Here is a 27746-nt window from a genome sequence, read left to right on the forward strand (position 1 = left end):
CATGTTAATCTGGGTCAGTTAGTCTATTATGGCCTGCCTTTCTGAGGGAGACAGACACTACTCGGGCGCTCGCTTCAACACCTCACTCCTCTGCAAAAAAAAAATGGGATGTTAAAACTCTCTCTTAAAAAAGAAAACACATTTAGAATAAATATTGACAGGTTAAAAAGAGGTTTTATTTGGGCATTTATCACAAAATTATAGGAGCTGCAGACATGTGGCACCATTTAAAAACTTTAAATATGATGTTAAATAAAAGGTAAATTATAGCCTAGTAAATAAAAACCGATTTATCAAATATTGATGCCATTTTCGGATCATCTGAACTCATATAATTCATACTTTCACTTTGAAATATAATTTTATCAATTCCTTATTTTAGTATGACGAGGCCCTGTTTAAGATCCACCCCTTGCTTTTAAAACAGACTAAATTAGGCGTGTGTAATGTGGACGTTGGCTAGATTTACCCTCCACTACATCCCTGCTAGACGCCGTGTAATTCCAGCTAATGCGGATAATGCCCGGGACACATTGCGCACGGCGCGCGCCGCCTGCGACGCACAGCCCTGCTCGGGATTTGGAGGGAGCTCGTGTCACCCGCCGGCAGAGAGGCCACGGTCGCTGAGATTACGTGATCACAGTCAGTGATTATCTGTGGATGTAACATGTAGTTTTTGTCGATTAAAACAATATTTTATTTCTTCTTTTTCGTGCAAATGTTGATAAACTGCAGTTTGTTTTACCCCAAATGAGAGACTTTTTGGATTTCTGTCAGGCGCAGAGGACAGCAATGAATGATGAGAGTCGGAGGTGAATTTCAGGTAAGACCTTTATGTTAGATTTTAAACATTAACTCGCTCAGAAAACACAAAAACCTAAAAGTTTGGGTTTCATTGTGATGCAAATCACAAAAAAACCCCACCAGATTTTAAAATATAATTTATATGTAGCGACTTTTGTCCTAAATGTCTCCTTCTTCATGTCGTTAAAATATAACAAAATGTTTGGTTCACAGTGCAAATTTGCGCTACTTTGTGTGCAGTTAGCGACATCTTAATAGGCTTTAGATAAGAGCTCGTGCTGCCCTGCTCACACTCAAGCATTTTCACTAAAATATATTGAAGTAGCTGCTTCCTTGTTTTGCATTTTTGGAGCTGCAACGGTTAATCGATTAGTTGTTAAGAATGAATCTAAAAATAAAAACATTTTTTCTTATGGTGCTCTTGTTTTTTTCTTAAATCAAATTTTAAAGCACTCTGAATTGCATCTGATTTGTTTCAAAGCTGCCATGTAAATTTGATGAACTTTTAAAGTCATTACCAAGCAATTTGATAATAAACAAATCATTTTTAGCATTTTTTTAAATAAGTAAAAAGTAATGAATGTCAATATTTTCTGATTTCTTTACTCTTCTATGACAGTACATTGCATATTTTTAGGTTGTGGACAAAACAAGACATTTGAGAACGTCATTTGTTAATTTGGAAGACACTTGTGGACATTTGTAATATTTTTTGACATTTAATAGACCACACTAACAAACTATTTGAGAAATTATGGCAGATTAAGACAAAGAAAATAATTGTAAGTTTCACACTTATTTATTGTACGTTGTCATTCAAAACAGATGCATAAGTGTGTTTGTGACACATCATATCCTTTCTGTGCTTTAAAAAACACTTAAATTAAAGAGAATCAGAGTAAGACTCAAATAGTTTTTCACTTAAAATGAATTTGCTTTGGTTTTTGGTGCATACGTTTGACCTAATCATACAATGAACATATTAAGAGGAATAAAAATAAGGTATGAAATGAGGCAAAGCTACTGGAAGTCAATATTCTTTCCGCAGGTGATAAATACATAATTAATTTCTCACCTGTGTTTTTGGATTGCAAACATACTAAATCTTTGTGATAATTTGATATAATCCTGATTGAGACATGGAGTACGGCTGAGAAAAATCCACTCATTCATAAATATTTGGTCCCCAACTGATTTTCATTGGCTTCATATTTTAGTCCAAAAAACGAGATTATAGGCACGATGCTTCCTAATCTCAGTTGATTTGTTTTGATTGGTTTTGGTGGCTCCAATTTTTCACATAATGAGCTCACACACGCAAACACGATGAAAAGTGGCATTCTGACCAAAAATCGTGTTTCTTCAGTTGTTTTTGAACAGAACTCTAAATACTTTACTGAATTTTTAAAGTGGAGTCAAACTATTTTGAGGGAGTTTGATATATTTCCTGAAAGTGCTCTACCTTAAATGTCAAAATGAGACTGTAATAAAATAAAATAAAATAAAATGTATGTATATAAAACAGAATTTAAGTAGAAGTTTTTGCAAAAGTCAATGACTATGGATTTATTTATTATTTATTTTATTTATTTTTTGGTCTGATGAAGAGTACGTAGCTCAAAATGTCACCTTGGTGTTAGTTTAATTAAATATTTCTGGGTGCATAGTGTCGTGTGCAGACTGTTTTTTCGTCTCTTGTATTATTTCTTTTACGGCACCTAATGTCGAGTGTGTGTGCTTTTGCAAACATTTTGCATGGATCCTTTTTTCCCCACAAAAGCTTCAAACATGAAATCAAAGCTCTTATTTAAATCCTTGTGGAAACCTTTAAGATAAAGTTCAAAACCAATATTTTACTTGTGGAATATTCTTTGTGCTCCTCCTTGAGTAAGCGAAGCTCAGAAACCTGCAAATCCTTTCATCCTGTTTCCACCACATGCTGTCATCACTGAGGTCAGTTACTCTCATCCTCTCCTGCCCTTACGTAACGAGCCGAGACGCTTCTGCCAAGATTTAGGCAGTTTGGATGTCATTCATTTTGGATCCACTGATACGGCCCATATTCTCACTGTGTTTAAGTCTTACAGCGATTATCTGACCATAGTGAGTGGACAAAGTTAGCTCTGCAAACTAAAACCAAATAAAATGCACACCAAGTTGCAAATAACCATAAAAAAAGCCTAAAATTTCTGCGTACAGACAAATTTGCTGTCTTACAAACACTTTGCATTTTATGGAAGCATCAAGATATTTTGTAAAAGAAACATTGCACTGTATTCATTGTACTTTTTAACTGCATTGAGTATTTTGTTTTTAACTTGTTTGTGAAAATGCTCTTTATCAGATTCATCTAAAAAAAGTGATTTCAAAGTGCTCTGACATGAGTCTTCTAGCTGTCGTTCTGCTGTGATTGTGCTCATCATCTCTGCTCTTCTCATGTTTGCGTCGGTGCTCTGTGCCTCGTGCACCTCCACGTCCGAACGGCTAAAAACGTCCCCTGAAAAACCAATTAAGCAGAGGTTGGTAATCCTCTCCCCGCAGGCGGTATTGGCCGCGGTGTCACAAACTGTACTGTAGCTTTACACCAGCTTGTGTTAAATCACACAGTAGCCTGTGTGATGAAGCTCACTCACTTATATTGCATAAACAAGAACCTCAATCAATCAATATTTTGGCATTAAAAAGAACATCATTTACATTTCAATATTTCCTGTTGAGCAGTTTAACTTACAGCACAGGAATGCCAATATGCTGCACTACAACACCACAAAATAAAAATAAAAATGACCATAATAACCTTCAAAAACATAGTATTTAATGCAGGGCTGTTGCGTTCCAGTTGAGCATTTTATGGGGCGTCAGTCTGTGTTTTGTTTTGTTTTTTTTAACCGCCCCACCCACCCTCAAAAGCTTTTAAGATTAGCAGATTATTCTGTGACACAGTAACCACAAGAATGAGTCTACATCTTCACAGTCTGTTCCCGTTTTTTGTTCAAACACAGTATAAAAGAAAAGCTTTGTAAATTAAATTAATTTCCTCTATATGCTTACTTTTATTATAGAGATAATGCAGATATTTATAATAATCTGGAGAGAAACTACGATTTACATTTATTCATTTATTTAATAACCATTATAATGGTAAATATTCTCCTATCAGTGGTCTGAATTTGGCACTGATATTTAGTTTTCTGTGGGCGTGGGTGACTCTAAGATCCAGTGTGATCTAGATGAGGATCCAGGATGTACGAAGTGTGTTCAGGTAGCTCTGTTAGGTAACTGGATTACACAGAGTCCCATCTCATCTCCTGCTCTGCTGAGCCTGTTAAACACTTTCACTTTGCTTTCTTGCTCATGGAGCTGTCTCGTCCTGTAGGGTGGTTATACAGCTCATCATAAAGGACAATAATTCTCCCCCAAATCCAAAATACGAGTTTTCCCTCTTAGCTGTAGTGCTGTTTATCAGTCTAGACAGTGTCTGCCTTCTCTCAAATATTGCAGAGCTAGATTATAGGAACTATTTTATTCTCTACCACCAACCGTATGCAGAAGGAAGCGTGCATCAGCTGCTTGTCTCATGAGTGGACGCACACTTCCGTCTCTGCAGTCCACTGAAGACTCAGAAGTCTTTACATTTCTCTTTCCATCCTTGCAAAATGAATTTAAAAAACTACTTAAATATCATGTTTTATCAATAACACACCTTATCTCATTTTATTAGCTTCAGCCTTAGAGATGAGGTGAGGAGCTCGGACATCTGGAGGGAGTAGAGTCGCTGTTCCCTCGTGTCCAAAGAGGCCAGTTGAGGTGGTTTTGGCGTCTGATCAGGATCACCTGGGCGCTTCCCTTTAGAGGTGTTCAGGGCACGTGCAACTGGTAGGAGGCTCTGTGGCAGACCCAGAACACGCTGGAGGGATTATAAATCTCATCTGGCACTGGGAATGCCTCGGGGTCCCTCAGGAGGAGCTGCAAAGAGTTGTTGGGTAGAGGGATGCCTCAAGTACATCCTGTGATCCAGCCCGCAGGCGAAAATCAATGGATGGATTAATAATATAATTATGGCTAACCTACTCTACCTGACGTTACAGGGGGCTTTTGGCAGATTGCAGCGGATCTCTCTCAACAACCGGCTGATCACAGTGGAGAGGGGAGTCTGAGGTCGGCGTCCTGGAATGGATTCATACGGATCTTCACTCAACCGCAGCCAATCGCTGACGAGCGGCCTGGAAAAGTCCTCACCAACGTGGAAGCCGTCCCACTCCCGGAGCAGCAGCACTCTGTCATCCCGCCACTCCAGACAGGTGAGTCACACCTCACCCGGACAGAGGGGGTTATGAGGGACGTTACCTGTCCCTCTAAAACCAGTCAGAATTCAGATTTCCATATCATGCAACAGCACTACAGGTTGAAAACTGTTATTAGGGCCCGAACACGAACTGTGCGAGAGGACCCTGTGGGAATGCAAGGAATTATTATTTTTCTTCCCAAATGAATTGCATTTTTGGAGGCATAAACATGCCCAAAAACTCATGAAAAGTGGTAAGCTCATCCAACCTGGCAAAAAAATTGGGATTTTGGTGGTTTTGGAAATGGCTGTGGCAAAATGGCTCCACAGTGCCCCCTAACGTGTAGCCCTGATGCCCAGTTTAACCTATATTTACGAAAATCGGTACACTTATGTATCATGCCCAGATGCACAAAAAAACCTCTTAGACCCACCCGCCAAACCCTGCAGGAAGTCGGCCATTGTGAATTTTGTGCAGATTTTTGGCAGTTTCGGGCCTCATACTTTTGCGAACATGTCTTACAAGATTAATCCGATTGACTTCAAATTGGGTGTGTCCAATCCTAAACCCATCATGATTAAAAATGATCAAAGGTCCGCACGAAACTTTTCCGGTTTTCCTGTGGTGCGGCGTACAAATTTTGATGTCATACATTTCTGCACTGGGACCTGTCACACATGTCTACACTGGAGCGGGCTGTTGGACATGTCCATGCTGGAGTGGCCTGTTGGACATGTCCATGCACTGGAGCGGGCTGTCCGCACACAAAAATGATAGTTTGGATATTAATTACTCATCTTGTGTTTTGTTGAATTTGTGTAGAAAACATTGTTTAAAATCAGACGATCTTGATCGGTTGCCAGTCGACTGAAGCACTCTTATGTGGAGGGGTTCGATCTTTAATCCTTGCTCATTTCCAGCTCTGGCTGCTTAACTCTTTGACACCTGATTTCTTTGAAAAACATGGGAAGAAATTAATGAACAATGTAAGGAGTGACCCAGAAATATGCAAGAAATATGGAAAAAGTACAAAAAATTACCTGAAAATTAGCAAAACAAACAAACAAAAAACAACCTCAAACAAACAAGGAAAGACGCAAAACAAATTTGCAAAATTCTGCAAAATTATTTTAAATATATAATCATAAATATAGTTTAGTTTTAGAGGGTTTTCCCTAGCTTTTAAAAAACAGCCATTTTCCAAATTTAAAATTCATGACAGGTGTCTGAAAGGAGCACAAGAAAAGTGATGTCGTTCCAGGTTTTAAAGGGTTAAAGTAGAAATAGCAAGTTAACTGCATATAGGTGGATTTCTTTTAGCAGTGCGGCTGCTAAATGCATGTAGGGAAAACACTGTTTTTGCTGTTGCTAAACCCGGCCCTCTTTTACTCCAACTCCATGAAACAAGAATTTCCTTCATTTTGGGATTTTTGTTTGGTTCATTTCCTGTAACACGGGGTCACTAGTTAACTCAATCGAGACTATTTTGTGGGTGGAATATTTTTTATGTGTTTTCTCCATTCATGCTGTCTAAAGATTATCAAAGACTGGGAAGTGATCGACGACCCTCAGTTAGAAATGCACGTGGGAGGTGAGAGCGCTCAGGAAATAACCACGCCGGGAATCTGTGAAGGATATCTGCTGAAGAGGAGGAAGTGGCCACTGAAAGGCTGGCACAAGGTGAGAAGTACATCAGCTCTGTTGACTTGCATTTCAAAATTTAATTCAAAATTTTTACTTTGTAAAGTTTTTAAAAATATCACCTTTGATCTTTTTTCAGCGATACTTTGTGTTGGAAGCTGGGAACTTGCGTTACTCCAAACATCAACATGATGTAGGTGAACTTTGTATTTTTTAACAGGAGTTTTCACTGTGTAGATTTAAACACTTAAAGGTAAAATTTTCCACTGAAGGTTTCCATAGGAAGAGTCCAGGGCTCTCTCGATCTGAGTCTCGCCGTCATGTCCATAAACAAGAAGTCAAATCGGATCGACTTGGATGCAGGAGACATTCTTTATCACATGAAGGTAAACGGAGTTATTTTTCAAAACGAATAAATCTTCATATTAAAAAGACTAATATATATTTACAAAAGCACGGTCGACCTTTCTGACATCCTTCTATCCTTCTATTTCATCCCATAAAATACAGTTTCTCTTTTCTTTTTCTCTTCTCCTTATGTATGTATATATTTGTATATTCTCTTTGATTTCTTGCTTTCTTTTTTAAAAATAATAATATAATTTTATCTTTCAAAGATATATATTGTTAACTTGTTTGCGATGCTAAATATGTATAAAAACTCACCCTTTAGGCTATTTTTTTTATTTCGTCAAACAATGTTTTCAAAACATTAGTATCAGAAATTCTATTTTCACTCTTATGCCTTTTTCTGTTGTATATTAACTTAAAAAAAAAAAAAATTAAAAAACTTTAAAAAAAAGACAGATATATGACTCCCTCTTCCTTCTCTCCAAGGCAAAGAGCCATGAACTCTTCTACATTTGGGTGACCAAACTACAAGCTCACCGCCTCTACAAGAAGAACGAGGCGGCTCATCTTCAGAGCGGCTTCCTTCAGACTTTGTCCACCGCGGCCGGACAAGCTCAGAGAAACGGAGATTTGGTGATTATTGAAAAAACAAAGTCACACGAGACACATCAATCTTTAGACATGACTCGGATTAACTGGTGTGTCCTCCGTGTGTCCAGAGCTCTGCAGTCACGGTGGATTCAGCCGCAGCTCCAGCAGTCGTGCTGCCTTCAGATAACACCGGTGTGAACAGCAAAGTGTCGGCATGGCTGCAGCAGAGCCACGACCCGGACACCTGCGTTCAGGGTGAGTCTGGATAATCTTTGGAAAAATGTTAACCCTTTGATACCTCAGCATATTGGCTTGATCTCTTAAAATCTCAGAGGAAACTGCACAAGAAAATAGCACTAAATGTTTTTTTCAACCCCTCAAATTATTATTAATTTCAGCCTTACAGTGCCATCAACAAACATAAAAACACTCAAAAAAAGAAAAAGGCCAATCCAAAACCTTTCATATATCTCAATTACAAATACTAAAATCAATTACACTTAAATGTTAATTTTTAAAAAGGAGAAGGAAGAGGTGCACATTTATTTAATCCTACCCCTATAAATGAAGTATTGTTATAATTAAATAAATCAAAGAAGAACCCATGGTGCTTTTATTTTATGATATTAAGCTGCAAAAATGTTTGATATTTGATTGTGTGAAAGTGAAAGTGTTACAGCTGTCTGTGTGGAATCTTTTTAACCAGAAAATGTGATCATGACCGCAAGAATCCTCTTATCTGATTATTTAGTCAAAGACATTAAATTGAAAATAAATAAATAAATAAATAAATACACCTCTCCTGTTTTCCTCCAGAGTTGAACCGTTGCCAGGGCGACCTTTCTGAGCTAAACCGCTTAATCCAGAGGCTGCAGCTGTTGGAGGCCGGCCAGGCTTTCACTAACGGAGACCTGAAGCGCATCATCAGCATACAGGTGGACTGGAGTTTAGTCTGGAGCCCGAAAATGTTTTTTTTTTAGTTTTGTTTGTTCGTTTACATTGAGAAAGCCATATATTCTTCATATTCTTCATGTATTGATATTTGTTGTAAATATTGGTATCTCAGTACGAATGAAAACGAGGGCTCTCCTTCAGTGTGTCTTCTGAGAATTTAAATTAAATAAATGATGCTGGAAAGAAAATTATCTGCAAATATTTCTGGCAGTAAGTAAAATGGCTTTTATGAAAAAATGGTTAAAATCAGATCCACACACCATTGAGGAGTGGATAGAAATAATATGTAGAATAAATACAATGAAAAAGTGGATTGAGCACATTAAACCTTTAAAGTCAGACTTAAGCTAACTAAGAAATAAAGGAGGCGTGATAAGGAGTGAGAAATATTTTTATTTTATTTTAATTAAATATTATATATATTTTTTATATTATAGTATTCTGTGTTTCTCTATGATATCTATATCAGTTTACTCCTTTTTTATTTTATTTCTTATTTTCTTTTATATTATGGGCTTTCTGATATGAAAGCTTCCCCGTGTTTCAGTTTAAAAATTTGGATTAATGTCAGAAAAGAAAAACCTTTGAAGTGTTCGGCTGTATAGTGGATATTTGCCATATTGCAATCTATTTTTTCTTGTTTTGAGTTTGAACAATGCTACGTGAAGCCATTTGCAATAATACAATAATCAATGTTTTTTTAAAAATAAAACAATAAATATGTAAAAAAGAAAATAAAAGAAAAGAATGTATGATTATATTCTGTTTTTGTATTTTTAAATCCAGAATCTGTCTCTTGAGAAGCCGAAGAAGTCGAGGTCGGGGAAGATGTGGGGCCATTCGCGCACTTTATCCAGAGTGGAGGCCCTGGGAATGGTAAGAATGGTCTGTAACTTACTCTCTATTTGTATTTATTTATTTGTATTGTTATATATTGATTTGTGCATTGATTTGATATGATTTAATACTAATGTTCTTATTTTATTTAAAATACTAATTGCTCAAAGTCACAAATTAACTCCTATTGCTGGTAATTTATTTTAAATCATATTGGGTTTAAACATTTGACATCCCATCCCTCCTGTAACATTTTTGGGGCCTTTGTTTTAATCCAAAGCCTATTCGTGGAATTACTAAATCGGTGAGTTGGCAACAGGCAGAGACAATTTGATTCTTTAAAAATTATTCAGTGTCCCCCATTTCCTGAAAATGAATCATGACTGCATGAATAATGACATGAAATCTATATTTTCTCTGGTTAAAATAGTAAATGTGTTTATTATTTACACTGAATAATATGTTCCAGCCTGGTGTAGTTGTAGTAAACGCCCATTACCTCTAAAACACTGTTATATTTTACATATATTTTATATACCAGAATATCTTGTCCTACAGAACGAAGTATAGAGATGACATAAGTTTATTAAACTTAAATTATAGAGTTATAGTTATAGATTAAACAAGTGGACCTGCGTTTAGTTTCCATGTTAGATCCGTAGTTTTGAGTCATTTTCCTTAGAAATCAGAGTTCTGTTTGTTTTCTGTCCTGCAGCTCTTACAGTTAAATTAAATCTTAAATGCCCTGAAGCAGCTGGTTGGACAGAAAACCTGCAGAGGACTGAACGACTTTGAATAAAGTGTGTTTTATGATGATAAAATTACAGTTTATTAAAATAGTCTGGCGGCTTTAATGCGTGATTTAAGGGCTTTTAAACAAAAATGATCTTAAAGTCTGCCTTTGTAAGGAACCTTTCCATTTGTTGTCAGACTCTTAAAAATGTTTTCATGTTTTTCACATTTTCGGAGTGCTGGGATCTCCTTCCTGTTAATCCTTTAAAATTTTTGACCTACGTTTGATTGTAGCCTACAGAGCAACCACTCATCTCTCTCTGTTTCTAAATAATCTGAATATGTCAGTGGCAAAAAAAGCAGTTTTAGTTAGTATAAATTAATGGTGCGTATTTTTTTAAAACAATAAACTTCCTTTTTTTTTACTCTGCCTACTCCACCCTGTAATGACTACAGACTTATTTTAAATTTGATTTTAAATCATTTTAAATGATCTTTTTTTTTATCTTTGCACCTCTTGTCTGCATGTTTGCTATTTTTAATGACAAAAAAAATGAAATTCTGTATCTGTCATTATGTTTTTATTTTTTATTGCTCTGTAAAGCACTTTAAATCGCTCTGTTGTACGAAACCTGCTATACAAATAAAGCTGCCTTGCTTTGCCGAATTGCCTCTAGTGATTACACTGGGTTTTTTCGTGGCTGCCATCTGCAGCCCTTTCCTCAAAACTGAACCAGTTTTTAAACTTGTTATTTCCATTTATCACAGAGATACAAAAACATGTGAAAAAAATTAAAAAATCAAACGTACCCTCTTTACCCTCTGCTACGTCTGTAATCGGTGGTTTTCTGTGCAAGTGTAATTCTCAGCTGACGGAATCAAGACTCCAGGAAGTTACTGCACCTTTTACCTCTTTACACCCAAACTGACATCAATAATATGGAGAGTTATTAACTCAACCAGCGATTCAATCAGTGTCTGTTCTCTTGTGTTCACCTTCACAGCTGTCCTCCAGTCACCTGAGCAGCTCGCCTCACCTCGGTACATCCGTCCCCTCTATCCCTGAATACGTCTACTCCCAGCTGTCCCCTCCTACCATCTCGTCGCCTGAGGGCAAGAAAATCCAGCAGGACATCTGCACCATGTCGCTGCGAGGTCAGAAAAACACACACAGGTAGAGACAGTTATCCAAGAGATTATGCAAGCGGTTCTGAAATTAATATGCATCTTTCTGTCTTCTTCCTCTTCAGTGCTTGCCTCCCTGAAGACAGTACATGAAACTCTGTCCCAGGAGAGGCAGAAAATGCAGGAAGTCTGGGAAACTAACAACATCCACCAGCCGAACGCATTAGCTGAGGTAAGATTCAAGTCAGCTGGATCCTCCACCACATATTCCCTCGTGGGTTTTCGATGGCTGACTTTCTTTGTTCCTCTTTGTCTTCCTGCGTCGACAGCCCTCAGCAGTGAGGAATTCGTCCCACGGGCCTCCCTCAGTAGCAGACTCGGCTGCGGAGTATTTTGACGCCAGCGACGACATCCTTTGTGGAAGTTCCTCTGAGGTGTCGGATGAATCGGGACTCAGTGATGGAAGCACCACCAACTCGGAGCCAGAGGAAGGACATGGTGGGTACATGGACATGAGTAACTCTGTTCATGCATGCAAAGACTCTGTACTGTGACGACAAGTTGCATCAGTATGGCAACAGTAAAAAGAAAAGTAAAAAAGAACTACATTTAAAGTAAGAGCTGTTGATCCTGCAAATCAATCATGGATACATAGTTTTTGTATGTTTCAAACATGTTATATAACTTTTGTTCATCCTAGGATGGATGGATGTTTTTAATGAGACATTACAGCATTTTTAGCAGCAATTCCGGCACTTTAAATGGGAGTTTTACGAGCGAGACATTGCAGCTTTGGCAGCAGCAAATGTGGTGAGATGTCGTGGGATTTCCACTGGCAATTTTTGCTGCTTTGCTGCATTTCCAGCAATGATGGTGGCAAAAAACTGGGTGTTTTTTAGGGAAACATGACATTTCCAGTGGCGACTGTGGCACAGTGTTTTTAGTCATTACATCACAGCATTTCCAGTTGCAATTGAGACACCAAAACAAGGTGGTTATTTGCAAGACATCGCTGCACTTCCAGTGGCATATTGACATCAACACAGGGGGTTTCTTAGCAAGACATTGCAACATTTACAGCAGTGTTTTTGTCGTGAGACATCATGGCATTTGCAGCAGCAATTGTGGCACCAAAAACAGTGTGTTTTTTAGCGAGACGTGGCATTTCCACTGGGAATGTGGCACCAAAACTGGGTGTTTTAGTGACATCACGTCATTTCCAGCAGCAAATGTAGCATCTAAACTGAGTTTTTCATAGCAAAACTTTGAGGCCATTTCTAACTGTGATTGTGGTACAAAAACCATGTATTTTTTCACAAGATGTAACAGCATTTGCTTCAGCAAATGTGGCATCAAAACTGGGTGGTTCTTAGCAAGACACAGCGGCTCCTTCAGCTGTGAGCGACACCTATTTTAAGCCATAAGATGATCTTTTTTAACCATATCCAAATGTTTTTTGATAGTTTCAACATATTCACAGCACAGTAAAATGCAAATGTAACACATTCCCTGTTCTTAGAAACTTACAATGACAACATTTATTCTGATTACTGGTTTGATAATTTTTTTATACCTAGAAACTTTAAACTTCATAAATACCCTTTAAAGAAACATTTTCATTTGTGCATTAAGACTCCAGTATGTCAAAGAGGGATTTAAGTGACATTTCTCTTTTGGCACGAAATTCGGTTCAGACATTCATTTTTTTCAAGGGATGAATTTGGTGATCCCTTAATTTAGCACCATCATCAGGTCAAAAACATTTCCACCAGTTCGCAAATGCTGCCATGGTAACAGGCGAAACTATGATGATGAACATGCTTCACAATACTTGTTATTTCCTGAACAGAAATTGCAAAATGCCCTGTTGCTCTGATTAATATTATTTCCTTCCATCAATGTTACAGCGTCGGCCACCCGTAAATACCGCGCCAGCATTTCCAAATCTCCAAACAGTGTTGTTCCCAAGAGCACCGGCCGGCGAACCACACTGCCCGCTCACTGTCCCGACAACAGCCACGTGGGCCTCATGGCCATCCTCTACAATAACATCGGCAAGACATTAAAGTTACACCACTCTGCAGTCACACAGACACTGTTTTTGACACGTGGCAGTCGTCTCATGTGCTGTTTTCCCCTCAGGTAAAGATCTGGCTCGAGTGTCGATGCCCGCTCCTCTCAATGAGCCCGTTAACCTGCTGCAGCGGCTGTGTGAGGAGCTGGAGTACAGCGAGCTGCTGGATACTGCCAGCAACACAGCGGACCCCTACCAGAGGATGGTAGGACTGTTTTAATCTATGAGATGGATGGAAAACAGTGTAAATACAGTAATATGACTGAGTCAACAGAATCCCTGATAAACCCGCACCTGCACATGTAATGTTTCTGAAAATTGTACTTCAGACTGCAGATATATGCTGTATAATTAGAGTTTAATTATGGCACAGAAATGTTAAAGTGTGCCTGTTTTAACCTTTTGTCTTTTTTAATTGACCAAAATTAAAAGGAGTTACACGTCTGCTTCTTGTGTTGTTGCTGCACAAAGAATAATTCACTGACAGGCAGGTAGATGGACAACAAAGAGATCCATGAATCGATAAATAATTCAATAAATAAATCTATCTATCTATAGCAAATGCAAAACTGAACAATGGTGGTAACACAGAAAAAGTTACAAGCATTTGACATATGACACTCTGGTACCATTAAGCATTCACGTTGATTTTTTAATCAGACTAGAATAAAAAGGATTACAGTATAAATATTTTACTAATCCCATGAGGGAAATTATTTCGTTATAGCAGCAAATAAGAGAGCAGCAACTGAATAAAATATTTGTTAAAAAGGCAAAATAATGCAAATATATGTACAATGGAAGGCAGAATGAAATAGAATAGAATAGAATAAAGTAACAATAATAATAATAAAGATATATACAGTGTGTACAGAGAACAAAAACATTTTTTATAAGAGCAATAAAACTAAAAAAAAAAACTAATGGCTAACGACTGATTGCTAGATTTTTCTGAAAGAGTCCTTCCCTGTTTGACAAAGTGGAAATATTTTACTAAATGTAAAATATTTCTTTAATTCCTTCAGCCTCATATTCAAATGTTGGGAGCTTCTCAGAATTACAAAGTTGTGGCAGCAATTTAAGAAACGCTGCTACAGGAGAATAAATAAGAAGCAGTTGCAGTCTGTTTTGTTTTCCACACAGTTTGCACAACCCGACCGCCAGAAAAAAAAAAGTTGCCATTGTATGTTTGATCCATATTATTTTAACTCTCGCAGGTTTATATTGCTGCCTTCGCTATCTCTGGTTACTCCACCGCAACGTTCAGAAACCGCTACAAGCCCTTTAACCCGGTGCTGGGGGAGACCTACGAGTGCATCAGAGAAGACCGGAGCTTCCGCTTTGTCAGTGAGCAGGTAAACAACAACAAACAACAACATTTATATTCATATAACACCTTTCAAAACAGTTACAAAGATCTGTAACGTAAAATAAAAACATCGAACATAGATAAAATCCAGATCGGATGATATAAAATAACATGAAATAATTTAAAATCTCAGGACGAACTTCACGTACAGAACATTTATTACATGATCTCTTATTCAGGAATATCTTTAACCCTTTAAAACTTGGGCAAATTAGCTTGATTTGTTTGAAGAAGGCAATGTGCAAGAAATTAGCAATAAATTAGTAATAAGCACTAACCCTAACCCTAACCCTAACCCTAACTACCTGAAATTAGCATAAAAAACATCAAATGGGAAAGTTAAAAAAATGAAATAAAATCAAAACAAACAAAACCAGTTTTAAAAAAGTGCATACAAATATAGTGAATGCATTTAAATGTATAATTATGATAATAAGAAGTGTGGTTCTCATGTTCTCATGCGTTTTTTTATTTATTTTATTTGGCATATGGAAAAAAAAACATGGTGTTTCCACCAGGTGCACTGTCACAATCAATGATGCTGCAAATCATTGACATATCTCAGGCTGTGATAATAATTGATAATTATTTAAAAAAAAGAAAAACACTTTGCATGTAGTATATTGACAGTAATTTGGGGGGGGGGGTCAGAAAACATGACAAAAAACAGGCATTTAAAGGGTTAAAATTCTAAAAATTAATGAATATTTGATATTTAAAATTAGGCCTGATGTTGGTTAAAAAAGTGAACTCAATAAAATAGAAAATAATATTAGTGTGTAAAATTTTGATTGAAGCTTGATTTTGGATTTTGTGCGCAGAGCGATACGAGTGTGTGTAATACTAAAGTGCCTCTTAGGGTTAATAACAACTGTTGGTTTGAGGTGTTAAAGTGCCAGGAGCACAGTAAAATCTGTAATTTCCCTAAAGATAAGTTGGCAGCTGAAAACTAGCATTTCTCTGATTGTATTTTCTGTCTCTGAGTTCACACTCGTCTCTAAACTTCGCCAGGTCTGCCATCATCCCCCGATCTCGGCCTGCCACGCAGACTCCGATAACTTCTCCTTCTGGCAAGGTGAGACTCTTCTTTTTCTAACCAAATTCTTAATTTTTTTCGATGTTTCGGCTTGTGGTGTTAATCATTTTTATCCTGGAGTTTTCCATTTAAAATACATTCTCAATATCACTTTGTTTATTTATATTCCTGAACAGACCAGCGATGGAAAAATAAATTCTGGGGGAAATCTCTGGAGATTCTGCCAACAGGAATGGTGAATGTCACTCTTCCAAGGTAAACTGTCTTTACCTGAAAATCTGTATTTTGACAAATTTACTGAGACGCCTCAGTTAGATGAGGCATGACACCAGCCGTCACACATAAGTGAACATATTTAGTGTGAAAGGTGACGGTTCTCTCCCTTAGAAACCAATCAGGATCAATGAGACATGAAACACTTTTCAGGAATATCATTGTTTGAAAATGACACAATCAAGAAAATTAAAAAAAAAAAAGATGAAATAACTATGCCCAGTGTTGAATTTTATATTCATATTGCCCAACACACAAGAAAATGACCAAAATGTGTTAACATTACAATTATCAGCTGAATTCCACTTAAAATCTGTGGTTGTATTCTTTGTTTTTTACATTTTCGTTGGCATGTTAGCGTTTATTTGACAGTTGACAGTGGAGACAGAGTCAGAAAACATATGGAGGAGAGGCACAGGGGTTTGACATGCAACAAAGGTCCTCAGCTGGAAATTATCAAGGGACGTAGCAGTTATTTTACGCATGGTAATGAGGCTACCAGGCACCCAAATAATGACAAGTTTTCTTATCGATTTTTTTCTGTTGATTACTTTTTCTGCTTTTTTTGTCTAAAAATGTCATAAATTCTGAAAAAATGTCCATCATATCTTCCCCAAACCCAACGTAACTTATTAAAACCGTTCATTTTGTCCGACCAGCAGTCCAAAACACAAAGAATTTATTTTATTTGATACGGCAGCAGCATTAGAGTTTTACATTCATGCCCAAAAACACATTTGCTTTTATTGCTGTTTATAGCAACATTTGCAACATGTGTTTACAGGAGGCTTTTTAAAAAAATTAAATATATCCGCGAGGATATATCCAAAAATAAATGAACGAAATGTGACAACACTGTTGCCTTTCTCTTTGATCCATGATCTAATATTAGAAACATTAAAAGGGTTCCATGTTTGAGGAATTATTAAGTTTACTATGATACGTAACAACAAAAATGGCAAACATTTATATTTGAGACACTTGTTTTTGGCGTTTTTGCTTAATAAATTGCTATTATTTGTGTTTTGTTCAGGTATGGAGACCACTATGAGTGGAACAAAGTGGTGACCTGCATCCACAACGTCCTCAGTCAGCAGCGCTACCTGGAGCATTACGGAGAGGTCACCATCCGCAACCTCAAAAGCAACGTCTGCACCTGCAAGATCACCTTCGTCAAGGTGAAAGAAACAAAAACATTTCTGTGATAAGACATTTCTGTCTTATCTAAGCGCTATGACTGACTGGTTTGCATTTTTTTTCTAGTCTCGTTATTGGGGTTCAGACACGAACAAGAACGAGGTGCAGGGCACCGTGCTGGACCAAAGTGGGAGCGTCATTCATCGGTTCGGAGGTCTGTGGCATGAAGGCATCTTCTGCGACACTCTGCCGACTCCGAAATGTGTCTGGAAGCCAAGTGAGTCCACGATTATCGCCAACAAGGCGTGTTTGTCCTTGACGTTTTTTATGTGTCGTGTGGATTCAGCTTTAGAGGTTGAGGGTGACGTAAAATGATCAAGCACTCAGTTTCCAAAACTGCTAATCAGAGTAAATCCAGACGTCACGTTTGTTCAGCAGCTCACCTGAGAGGCTTCTGTCGCCCCACAGATCCGCAGCCAAAGGATTACCTGCTGTACTATGGCTTCTCCAGCTTCGCCATGGAGCTGAATGAACTCACCTCAGACCTGAAGCCGCTCCTGCCTCCCACAGACTCCCGCCTGCGACCAGACCAACGGTGAGCCCAGCTGGAGACGGTGGTGCAAAGAAAACAAACAAAAACGGACATTTATTGTGAAATTACTCTTTTAATTCTTGCTTTTTAATAGGATGCTGGAGGACGGAAAGGTGGATGAAGCAGATAAAAAGAAAGATGAACTCGAGGACTTTCAGAGGGAGCGGAGAAAAGAGCTCGCTAAAAGGGGGGAAGACCATGTTCCACGTTTTTTCAAGTAAGCTTATTTTTTTTATAGTCCAGATCGTAGATGGATAATAACAGAAAATACTATGGCCCGTAACAGCTGTCTGACCCTTTGAAACCTGGATCAACATCGCTTTTCTTGTTTTGCATTCACACGTCTTTCATAAGTATTTAAACTTTTGGACCCTGAGCAAATTAAAATGGGAAAAAATACAATGAACAATTTTGCATTAAATGTCCCACAAATTGCAAAAAAATATTGGAATATTATTTTTAAAAAAGCTACAGAAATTTTTACAGAGAATTATATTTAAAAATAGCGTAATTATATATTAAAGTTATTTCTATAAAATCATTGCAATGCTTATTTTCTTTGTTTTCTTTGTCCTCTTTGTCTTATTCTTTGTCTTCTCCTTCTTCAGGAGAGCCAAAGACGCCTGTGGACGGGACGTGTGGTTGACAAACGGGACGTACTGGAAGCTCAGAGAGAATCCAGGTTTTGCAAATATTGAAAACACAGTAATGTGGTGATGAGATGACTGCGGCGGCGAGCAGCGCCAGACAACAAAACCACATGAGAGAGATTTAAAAAAAAATATCAGTTGCTGATATTTGAGCAGCACGTATGAACCGCTCTGAGAAAACGTGCAGAGTGGAGAGAGTGCTGCCGATCTCTTCTCGTTCCTGCTGTGCGCCCATGACTGGCTCATGGGAACCCTCGGCACTGGTCACCCAGCGTCCAGCACAGGTGAAGAAACACTTTCTCATCAAGATCAATTTTCTAATGCATTCATATCATTTTTTTAGACTATTTTAATCAATGCATATATCTTTATATTTTTGAGAATCTCTGCAGAAAAGACTGAATGTGTGATGCACGCTCTGCAGACTCTGAAATGAAGAAATGACTTGAAATGAAATGAAATATTAGTGTGTTCATATTTTTAGGTGCACCAGTACGGACGTAATGCATCTAAAGTACTCTAACTTGGTATCTGTGACTTTCACATTGCTGAGACGAGGTAATGATACAATTTAAGACAGTATCTGTCTAAATACTTTGATCATTGCTAACATGGTGGTGCAACGTCTGCATTTATTTGATATTTTTAAGAAAGTATTTTATTATTTAAGACATAACAATAATCATCATCCAGTATATTCACATATTTAAAAGAGGAGATATTGTGCTGTATTTTTATGTCATTAATAGTTAAAAATCCAGCTGGTTGGAAACATGTAAATACTGTATTTATACAGTACATTAAAGTGACAACTTCACAACTGTGTTTTTATTTTTCAGTGTTATGAATGAATTCATTATAACTGCACTTGGCTGCAGATAGATAGATATTTGACAAGGATTTTATGGCGCAAATGTAAAAATTTGCATTAAATCAGATATGTAAATTGGATACAATAACTTTGAAACTTGGATAAACATCACTATTCTTGTACTGCTTTTTGACACTTTCCACAAGCATTTAAACCTTTGGAAATTTAGCAAATTGATTTTATTTCTTAGAAATACATGGGAAGAAGGCAATGAGCAACTTCAGAAGAAATGACCCCAAAAAAAAGAGAAAATCCCTGAAAATCAGCAAAAATTAAATACAAAAAAAGTCTAGAAAATTACCTAAAAATTAGCAAAAATACATTAAAAAGAAAGAAAGAAATGGCCTGAAAAAAAAGTTATGCGAAAAGCTAATCACTCTGTAACATAATTTTAAATATATAATTATGATAATCATGAATTTTTAGGACATTTTTCTGCTAACTTGCCAGCTTTTTTCTCATATTTTCAAAAGAAATCAAACCAGTTTGCTTAGGGTTCAATGATTTAAATACTTGTGAGAGGCATGTGAACCAAGCACAAGGAAACTGATGTCGATTCAGGTTTCAAAGGGTTAAACATTTTGACCCTGAGCAAAGTGGTTTAATTTCTTTCAAAAGCATGGGGAAAAAAGTTGAGAAGAAATGTCCCGCAAATTGCATTCATTAGATTTAAAAGAATTATTGAAAATAAGCATGTAAACATGTCTAGAAAACTATATTTATAATGATCAGAATAATGTATTAGAAATTATATTACAAAAGATAATTTTTAATTTAAAAAAAAATAGACTTTTTTCAAGTCATTTACTTTTTTAAATGTTGTTGTTTTACTTTCCTTTTTTCTTTCTTTTTTTAAAAATTAATTTTCAGGTAACTTTCTTGTACTTTTTACTAATTTCTGGCTATTTTGTGGGGTCTTTTCCAGTTGCTCATTGCCTTCTTCCTGATTTTTTAAAAAAAGAATTCAAACCAATTTGCTCAGGTTTCAAGGGGATAAATGATAACAGAACTCGTCAAAACAGCCAAGATTTGTCATGTGTAAGCTTTAATTTCATGAATAAAAAAAACAACAATACAATACACAATTATGCCACCTTTTTAAATAAATAACAGTTTTCCCCATTCAGAAATCTTCATCTCGTATTTTTGCGATTTATAAGCTCTTAATGAAACAGTCAAAGGAGGATCATCGCTCCCTCGACACAAACAGTTCACATGGGTCACACACACAAAAAAATAACATGCTTGACCTCGTCTGGTCTCCATTCTTCACTCCTCTATTTCTATATAATACAGTAAAATCTCTGGAAATACACTTCCCACACAGTCTTTATTCTCTTTTTGAGGGAAATGTGTATTTAAGGGAAACACAGACTCATGGGAAATGGAGGTATTAGAGGTTAAACATCAGGGATTATGGGGTGTAATAGCTGAGATATCCAGCAGGGGGCGTTCCTGAGGCGTTTTTCTGCTGTTTGATGTGTGCACTCATGAAGGTGCAGGAGTGAACCACGTGACAAAGCACAGCACATAAAAATAAATAACTGACATCGTCCACAGGCCAGTGATCACATTATCGTTTTTGCAGTGCCATCATTAACTCTAATCAACTTTCTATTAATTGCACTTGAAACAAGAATTGTCCGTCATCACATTTTCCTCCGAGGGATGCCAACATAAACATTAAATAGCACATCTTTTTTGGAAATGTTACACAAACAATATATTCATTCTGTTTTTCAGCATTAAATTAACACTTCTTTACTATTTTGACTTTATTTAAATGTCCAGGTTAAAGGACTGAGCTGTCAGACAGTTTGTCCTTTTTGCATCAACATCATTAAGACCATTTAACGTCCCAGTCTTTAGACAACACTTATTAAAAAAAAACTGTCTGAATTTTGGCAAACAGTGTTGCAGCCAGGATCATAAAAAATATATAGAAATGTTATGAGTCCAGTCCCCCAACGCAACCCTTAAATATTGACAAGACACCAAACACAAACGCTCATAAAATGTCAAATTATTGAGATTTTTCATATTATTTCAATTCAAATAACTGTTTAAAGAGGAGAGGGGACATAACAAATAAGAGCTCGTCTTTGTCCAGTCTCCTACATGTAAATTAGCTTAGTTTGACATCAGTATACATTTTTGACCATTTTCTCATACCTGCGAAATTCAACCCTTCCTCATGTCTCAGCCTGATCCTAATTTAAGATCTTAAAATGCTTTTTTTCTCTCTTGCTGCACCAATCTTCATTTGTCTGAAATATTCCAAAATAAAACTTGATTGGCTTATAAATTAGCCTGCACAGTTTCAGAAATATGTCTCAGTGATCAAATTCAAGTGTCATCTTTGTGTATTTTATCTGTTCTCAGAGTAGTCTCAATTATGAGAAGCCTATGAGCACAGCTAAAAAAGAAAAACTCTGCTGATTTTCTCTTTAGCAGAAACATCAGTATTTGGTAATTTCCAAGTATATGTTTTCTATTGCGCTGTTTGGTGGAAGCTTTTTCAAATTGCCTGAAATACCGCCTCATGCTTGCATAAAAGCTTTTTTGCAGTATTTCTTTCCTGAATTAACATGTTTCTATTGGACTTATTTTGTATTTGCAGTTTCAATTTGCACAATTTAACGGTTAATGGAAACGTGCTTTGTGTCGATCTAGCAATAGATACACGCTTCCTTCTGCGCAATGATACTGTTGGTGGTTGTAGTTTGGTGAAATAAAATAGTTCCTTTGTGAAACTGCTCGCAACAAGGTCTGTGGTTTATGTTGAGTATCTGGGTCATGATTTCTGGAGAGAGACATCACTGTTGCTCATATCCTCAACTCGGCAAACTAAAACAATCTAGACGGGTAAGTAGCACAACAGGTAAGACAAAAATATGCATTTTTGATTTTTGGGGTGACTTTCCCTTTAAAAATCAGATATTTGGTAGTATATACAGTACAGATTGCTGGCACTGTTTTTAGGCTCATTTTGGGCATTTCAAGAGTGCAGATTTGTTTTTAATTTCATCTCTTTCTCAGAAAAGACTACAGTGAATGTGCACTGCAGAGAGCGAGTGCCTGACTGTCCCCTCAGGTGTTGTCTGAGGCCATTAGCACACCTGGTGAGGAATGAGGAGCAGATCTCTGATCAGCGCCGACTGCAGCCTCACTCTTCATTTCTGTCACCAGGCCGCAGAGCCGGGACTCGTGTCAGCCGGTGTCACGGCGTGATAGGCCCCGAGACTAGAGGGGGGAAATTCAGAGTGTCTGTCTGGTCACTTTGTGCTTCCTGTTTATCGTGAGGGTGACAGTGCCTCGTCTGTTTACCTACAGGTGCATGTAGCCGGTGTGAGTGACCCACTTTTTTACTCGTTTGCAGCTCTGATCTGAACACTGCGGTGTGTCTATGTGCAGTTTGTGTGTTTAAGGCTGTCACACTTCCCTCTGCCAATACTGTTTTCCAGTTACATTGTTACTGATGATGGTATTGATCATGGGCTCAGTGTGTGTGTGTGTGTGTGTGTGTGTGTGTGTGTGTGTGTGTGTGTGTGATTTTCACATCACAGGCTGCAGCGGGGGCCTGAAAATTTGTTGTAATGAGGCCTTTTTTCACTCTATGAAACCAAGCACTGCCCAGTTGGTCCTTGAATTTTCCTTTCTTAAAAAGAAATGAAAAAAAACAAATAGTAGGCCAGATTTGATTTTCAAATCAGATTTTTTTTTGTTTTGTTTTCAGGGTCAAAAATCAAATATACAAAATAGAAATGCCCCCTAATTTCCCTTTTTAGCCTATCCAAAAAATAAAATAATATTTTCCATTTATGGTGCAGAGTGTCTTGACACACATTTGCAGAAAAACCTTTGAGGTAGCCATACTCATGCAAAAATGAGCAGAGATTTATGTGGATGATAGACTCATTGATTTGATTTTGGCGCACCATACATTGAATAACGTTTTTTAAGCATTTTCTGATTCCCATTTAGCCACTTTTTAGAAACCACCTTTTTATAACAGTTTCAAAGTTCACAGTGGGGTATTTACTAATGTATTTTATATCATATAGCAAAATGTGAAAGTCTCTTGAGCTAATGTTAACCACAGACCTTTTTATATGGCTTCTAACCATGTTATAGATTACTTTTATGCATTGTTTGTAATTTCCACCAATAACCACTTTGGAAATAAGTGATTTTAGTAATGCTCTTAAGTGCTATCCACTGGGATTTTTTATATCATGATACTTGTATGAGTTGTCATGCTGTAAAATTCCAAATAAAAATCAAATCAAATCAAATTAAACCAAAAACCTGTTCAAAAAACCTTTTGACTTTGATAAGGAGAACCAGAGATGCTGAATTGCTGAGAAATTTCTGGACTTATTACCTGAAATAACTGCTTGTTATCATGTGACTGACACACTTAGGTCACATGATCACAATGACATCATCTCTATGAGACATCTCCTCACACTGAAGAGGGCCATGATGTGGTTCAAAGCTGCAGAAACAACAGGTGAGTTGTGTTGAAATTTGCTTTTTTCCAGTTAAGGACTGCAAATAATCACTGAATATGTTCTCATGATTTACCTCATTAATCATTTTGTCTATAACATGCCAGAAAATAGTGAAAATGATCACTGTAATTGTTGTCTGACCAACAGTGCAAAACTCCAAAATATTCAGTTTATTTTTTAAAAAAAGCAGCAAATTGTCATGTTTTAGCGTAAATAGAAAACTGTGCAAAAGTCTTAGCCCACCATAGATTTGTTTTTTTTTTGTTTTTTAGCAAAATTGTAATGAGGATTAACTAAATTCTGGTGGATTATTTGGGTGTCCCATTTTTATGTTTTTTCCATTGTATTGTGTTTTATATATATATAAAACACAATACAATGGAAAAAATACAATGGATATGTATATATATATATATATATATATATATATATATATATATATAAAAAATATACCAAATAATTCAGAATTAAAAATGTTGTGCAAATCATACCAGCAAAACGAAAGGTAACTCAAACAATAAATCTTTGGACATGTCTTGAATGCAACCTGGTGTAAATGCACTAAAAATTAGTATTTTAAACCTCAAATTTTCTGCCTAAAACCGTTCAAGACACAGTTAAAAAGGGAGGTCACCATAAATACTTGCATACTTTAGCCTGTTAAAGTTGTTTTATTTCGAAATCTTTGCGTTTAAAAAAAAAAAACATACTTCCTATATGTTTTAGGTGTTTTTTAGTGAAGAGACTAAAAAGATATAACTATATATCACCATTATAAACTTGCCAAAATAAAGTTCAAGGTCACCCAAGACTTTTGCACAGCACTATATTTCCGGTTTTTTTTCAAAAGACTAAAACAATTATTAGATAATCGAAAGAGATGTTTTTTTTGTGAGGCGTCTTATCTTGTAGACGACTAATCTTGCCAGTCATGAAGCAATATATTGTTTTTCCACTAAACGTCTGTTCTGAGGTGAGATTTTATCACATTAACCAGCATTTTCATGTCGTCTGTCTCTCAGTTTTGGACATATCGTTGCACGATCTAATCACATTACAGTGCAAACACACAGATTTGCTGACTTTGCTTTGCCCTGTAAATCCCCAGATTGGCAGCATGCTACTATGAAATGCGAATTGTTAAAGTTCAGAGATAAAAGCTCCTCTTTTACACCCGAGAGATATGTTGGATTGTCTCCTGTTGCTATTTCTGCTGTGGTTGTTGATTTACTTAACACACACTCAGCAGAGGTTGTCCTAGCTGAGTGAATTAGATTACCGGTCGTGCTTCAGAGCATGTGCCCGTTAAACCCACTTAACCCCCTGACACCAGCTCCTGCAGACACTCTGGCCTCTGCAGTGTGACCCTGCAATGCTCTTTTGTGCCACTGGTGGGCACTGCACTTAAATATATCGAGCCAGATTTGGGAGAGAAGACTTGTGTGTGTGTGTGTGTGTGTGTGAAATGTAATTTCTGCTCAGAATCATCGGTGGGAAATGACCGTGAGCATATTGTGAAAAGTGTGTGTGAAAGGTTAAGGGTGAGAAGGAAGAGACAGACGGAGACGAGACAGAGCAGAGGAGACAGAGACAGAGCGTTTGATGCAGAAAGAACAGACAACCCCTGCAGGTGTCTGTCAGCAAGCAGATATGCAGATCATTTTTTCTCACAAATCTCCAGATGTTTGGGAGGCTAAAGTCACAGGTCTGTTTGTCTGTGTGGTGTTCATGTGACTGCGGGGCAGTTTCCCAGTCACATCCACTCCTGTTCATCACTAACTTTGACAGTAACCTTGAAAGTTGCTCCTGTAATTTGACACTTTGAAGGGGACTTTATGGCGAGACTGGTCACTCTGTGATGTGACTGCATGTTCTGATGTTTGTCTGTTCCAGCCCTTAATCACGACCCGCATTGTAAAATCTGATTTTACTTTAAAAAAAAAAAAAAATCTAGGAAACCGATTGCCTTAAAACATTTAAGTAAGTATAATTATTCATCTTAATTAATGTTAACTTTATATAATTCTTAAGTTTACTTAAAGTTCGGTTATATTTACTTAATGTTTTGAAGTTGGTGTGACTTAAAAATGACAAGTTTGATTAAATCAATTTGTCAAAGTTGTAGAACCAAATTTAGCATGCTATATATCTGTATAACATACGAGTCTATCATATCTGTATTTTCTTAAACATGTTAAAAAAACAGAAACTGCAGATCTTCTAAATTCATAACTGACAAAATCTTTATCATGATCAAGTTAAGTCAGACTAACTTGATTTACTAAAGTTTCTAACACTTAGAAAGTACAAGGTAATTTCACTTGTCATTTTTAAGTTGTAACAACTTTACAAAAAACAACAAAATTAAGTAAATATAATTTAATTTTGAGTAAACTTAACAATTAGGTAAAAAGTAAACATAAACTAAGATTTAATTTTGTGAAGCTGTTAAAACTTCAAAATGACAGGTTTAATTAAATTAATTTTTATAAGTTTTAGTGACTTCAGTAAACCAAGTTTACGTATATGTCTATTGTATACTAGTCAGTCATATTTGTATGAGGTTGCTAACACTCAGACAGAACAAGGTAATTTCAGTTGTCATTTTTAAGTTGCACAACTTCAATAAATTAAGTAAATACAACTACATTTTGAATAAACTTAACAGTGACATATAAAGAAAGCATAAATTAAGATTTAGTTACATTTACTTAATTTTGAGCAGTTATTGCATGGACTCCAAAACTGTTTTGAAATGCAAAATTATGGAATTTAAAACACAATTTAAAAAATGTGATTAACTATAGAAATTCTGCGATTAATTGCAATTTTAAAAAGAAAAATTGTTTCATGGCCCTTATATTTACTTAATTTTGTGAAGTTATCACAACTTTATTTAGCTGAAAGTAAATACAGCTAAATTTTGATTAAACTTAACAATTAGATATAAAGTATTATTACAGCTATAGTTACTTTCCTTTGACAAGGTTTCCTAGATTATTTTAAGTATGATCAGCTTGTCAGATTTCACAGTGTGGCTGGACGGGCCGGTCCATGTGGGCAGGACGTTGGGAGACTGTGGTGACGTGTGAGGTCTTCAGTGGGTGTAATAGCCATAGTAGTCTGCATCGCTGTCCTTCTCGCAGACCTCGCCACTGCGCGGAGGTGGGGAGTTTTCAGTGCTGGACGTGTACGGCGACACCCTCCTCTTCTTGTTGTCCCCCACCTCAAACAGGCCCGAGTCGGCCGAGGTCGCTGATTTCACAGAGGGAGTTTCGAGCCAGGGGTCCTCTCCCACCACCTCAGTGTCTTTGGGTTTGTCCTGCAGCAGGGGCGGCTGCAGAGGCTCCAGGAGCGAGGGCGGGTGCAGCCTGGGGTTGCCAGGTGACGTGGAAGAAGATGAGGAGGACGAGGAGGACGATATGGGTCGAAACCAGCCCAGACTGGGGCTAGGCTTGCTCGGGTGGCTGAGGTACTGAGGGGTAGGCCGGCTGGTGGTCCAGCCCGCCGAGGTGGCCCCTGATACAGACACGCTCGTAGACGCAAAAGGATGTTCGGGGTAGTAGCTAAGGGGATGGTGAGTGGATGTCTGCAAGGGGAAAGGCTTGTAAAAACCGTTTCCGGAGAAGTCCCCCTCATAGGAGGAAGTGAAGTCAAGCCGATTGGGGGCCACACCCTGCTGAGGCGGCAGGTACCAGCGGCTGTGAGGACCGGGACTCGAGGAGGGGTCTTTGTGCTGCTGGCTCACGCCGTAGAAGCGGTTCTGGGGCAGGGGGCTCATGTACGGCTCAGAGAGGTAGCCCTGGGGGTAGCAGCTCCCCGTCAGCAGCTGCTGGCTCTCTGTTGGGGAGGGGGTGAGGCGATCAGAGTCGGGAGGAGCGTACAGCCTAGGCAGGAGGGAGGAGGAGG

General features: G+C 37.4%; 2 protein-coding genes across 5 annotated transcripts in view; one reads left to right on the forward strand and one right to left on the reverse strand.

Annotated features, from left to right (window-relative positions):
• The first annotated feature begins 306 nt into the window (after positions 1-306).
• Positions 307-19445, forward strand: osbpl7 (oxysterol binding protein-like 7). 4 transcript variants are annotated; one of them, XM_088070546.1, is made up of 23 exons: positions 307-823; positions 4893-5105; positions 6627-6770; positions 6871-6924; positions 7004-7117; positions 7569-7715; positions 7802-7928; positions 8490-8608; positions 9414-9512; positions 9745-9768; positions 11201-11351; positions 11447-11553; positions 11651-11819; positions 13229-13375; positions 13464-13600; positions 14613-14750; positions 15776-15839; positions 15977-16055; positions 17107-17251; positions 17337-17487; positions 17679-17805; positions 17897-18019; positions 18411-19445. In XM_088070546.1, exons 2-23 carry the CDS (start codon positions 4977-4979, stop codon positions 18517-18519), a joined length of 2604 nt encoding a protein of 867 aa, XP_087926672.1. In that variant the 5' UTR covers positions 307-823; positions 4893-4976; the 3' UTR covers positions 18520-19445. The 4 variants fall into 4 exon arrangements, with proteins under 4 accessions (XP_087926672.1, XP_087926673.1, XP_087926674.1 ...); XM_088070547.1 differs by having other exon boundaries at positions 308-823; positions 9414-9503; XM_088070548.1 differs by lacking the exon at positions 9745-9768 and having other exon boundaries at positions 312-823.
• A 709-nt stretch (positions 19446-20154) lies between these two features.
• Positions 20155-27746, reverse strand: part of tbx21 (T-box transcription factor 21) — a 28561-nt gene continuing 20969 nt past the window's right edge. The window contains exon 6 of the mRNA XM_042507805.2: positions 20155-27724. Within this exon, the coding sequence (XP_042363739.2) occupies positions 26935-27724 (790 nt within the window). The 3' untranslated portion in view covers positions 20155-26934. The remainder of the gene's footprint in view (positions 27725-27746) is intronic.

Source organism: Plectropomus leopardus, chromosome 19 (genome assembly GCF_026936395.1).
Source record: "Plectropomus leopardus strain MGB_pleo_1.0 chromosome 19, ASM2693639v1, whole genome shotgun sequence".
NCBI classification, from domain to species: domain Eukaryota; kingdom Metazoa; phylum Chordata; class Actinopteri; order Perciformes; family Serranidae; genus Plectropomus; species Plectropomus leopardus.

Coding starts and splice junctions, on each gene's coding strand:
- osbpl7 (XM_088070546.1), top strand. CDS start 4,977: ATGGATTCATACGGATCTTCACTCAACCGCAGCCAATCGCTGACGAGC. Junction 7,118..7,568: donor ACATTCTTTATCACATGAAG/GTAAACGGAGTT, acceptor CTTCTCTCCAAG/GCAAAGAGCCATGAACTCTT. Junction 17,488..17,678: donor GAAATGTGTCTGGAAGCCAA/GTGAGTCCACGA, acceptor GTCGCCCCACAG/ATCCGCAGCCAAAGGATTAC.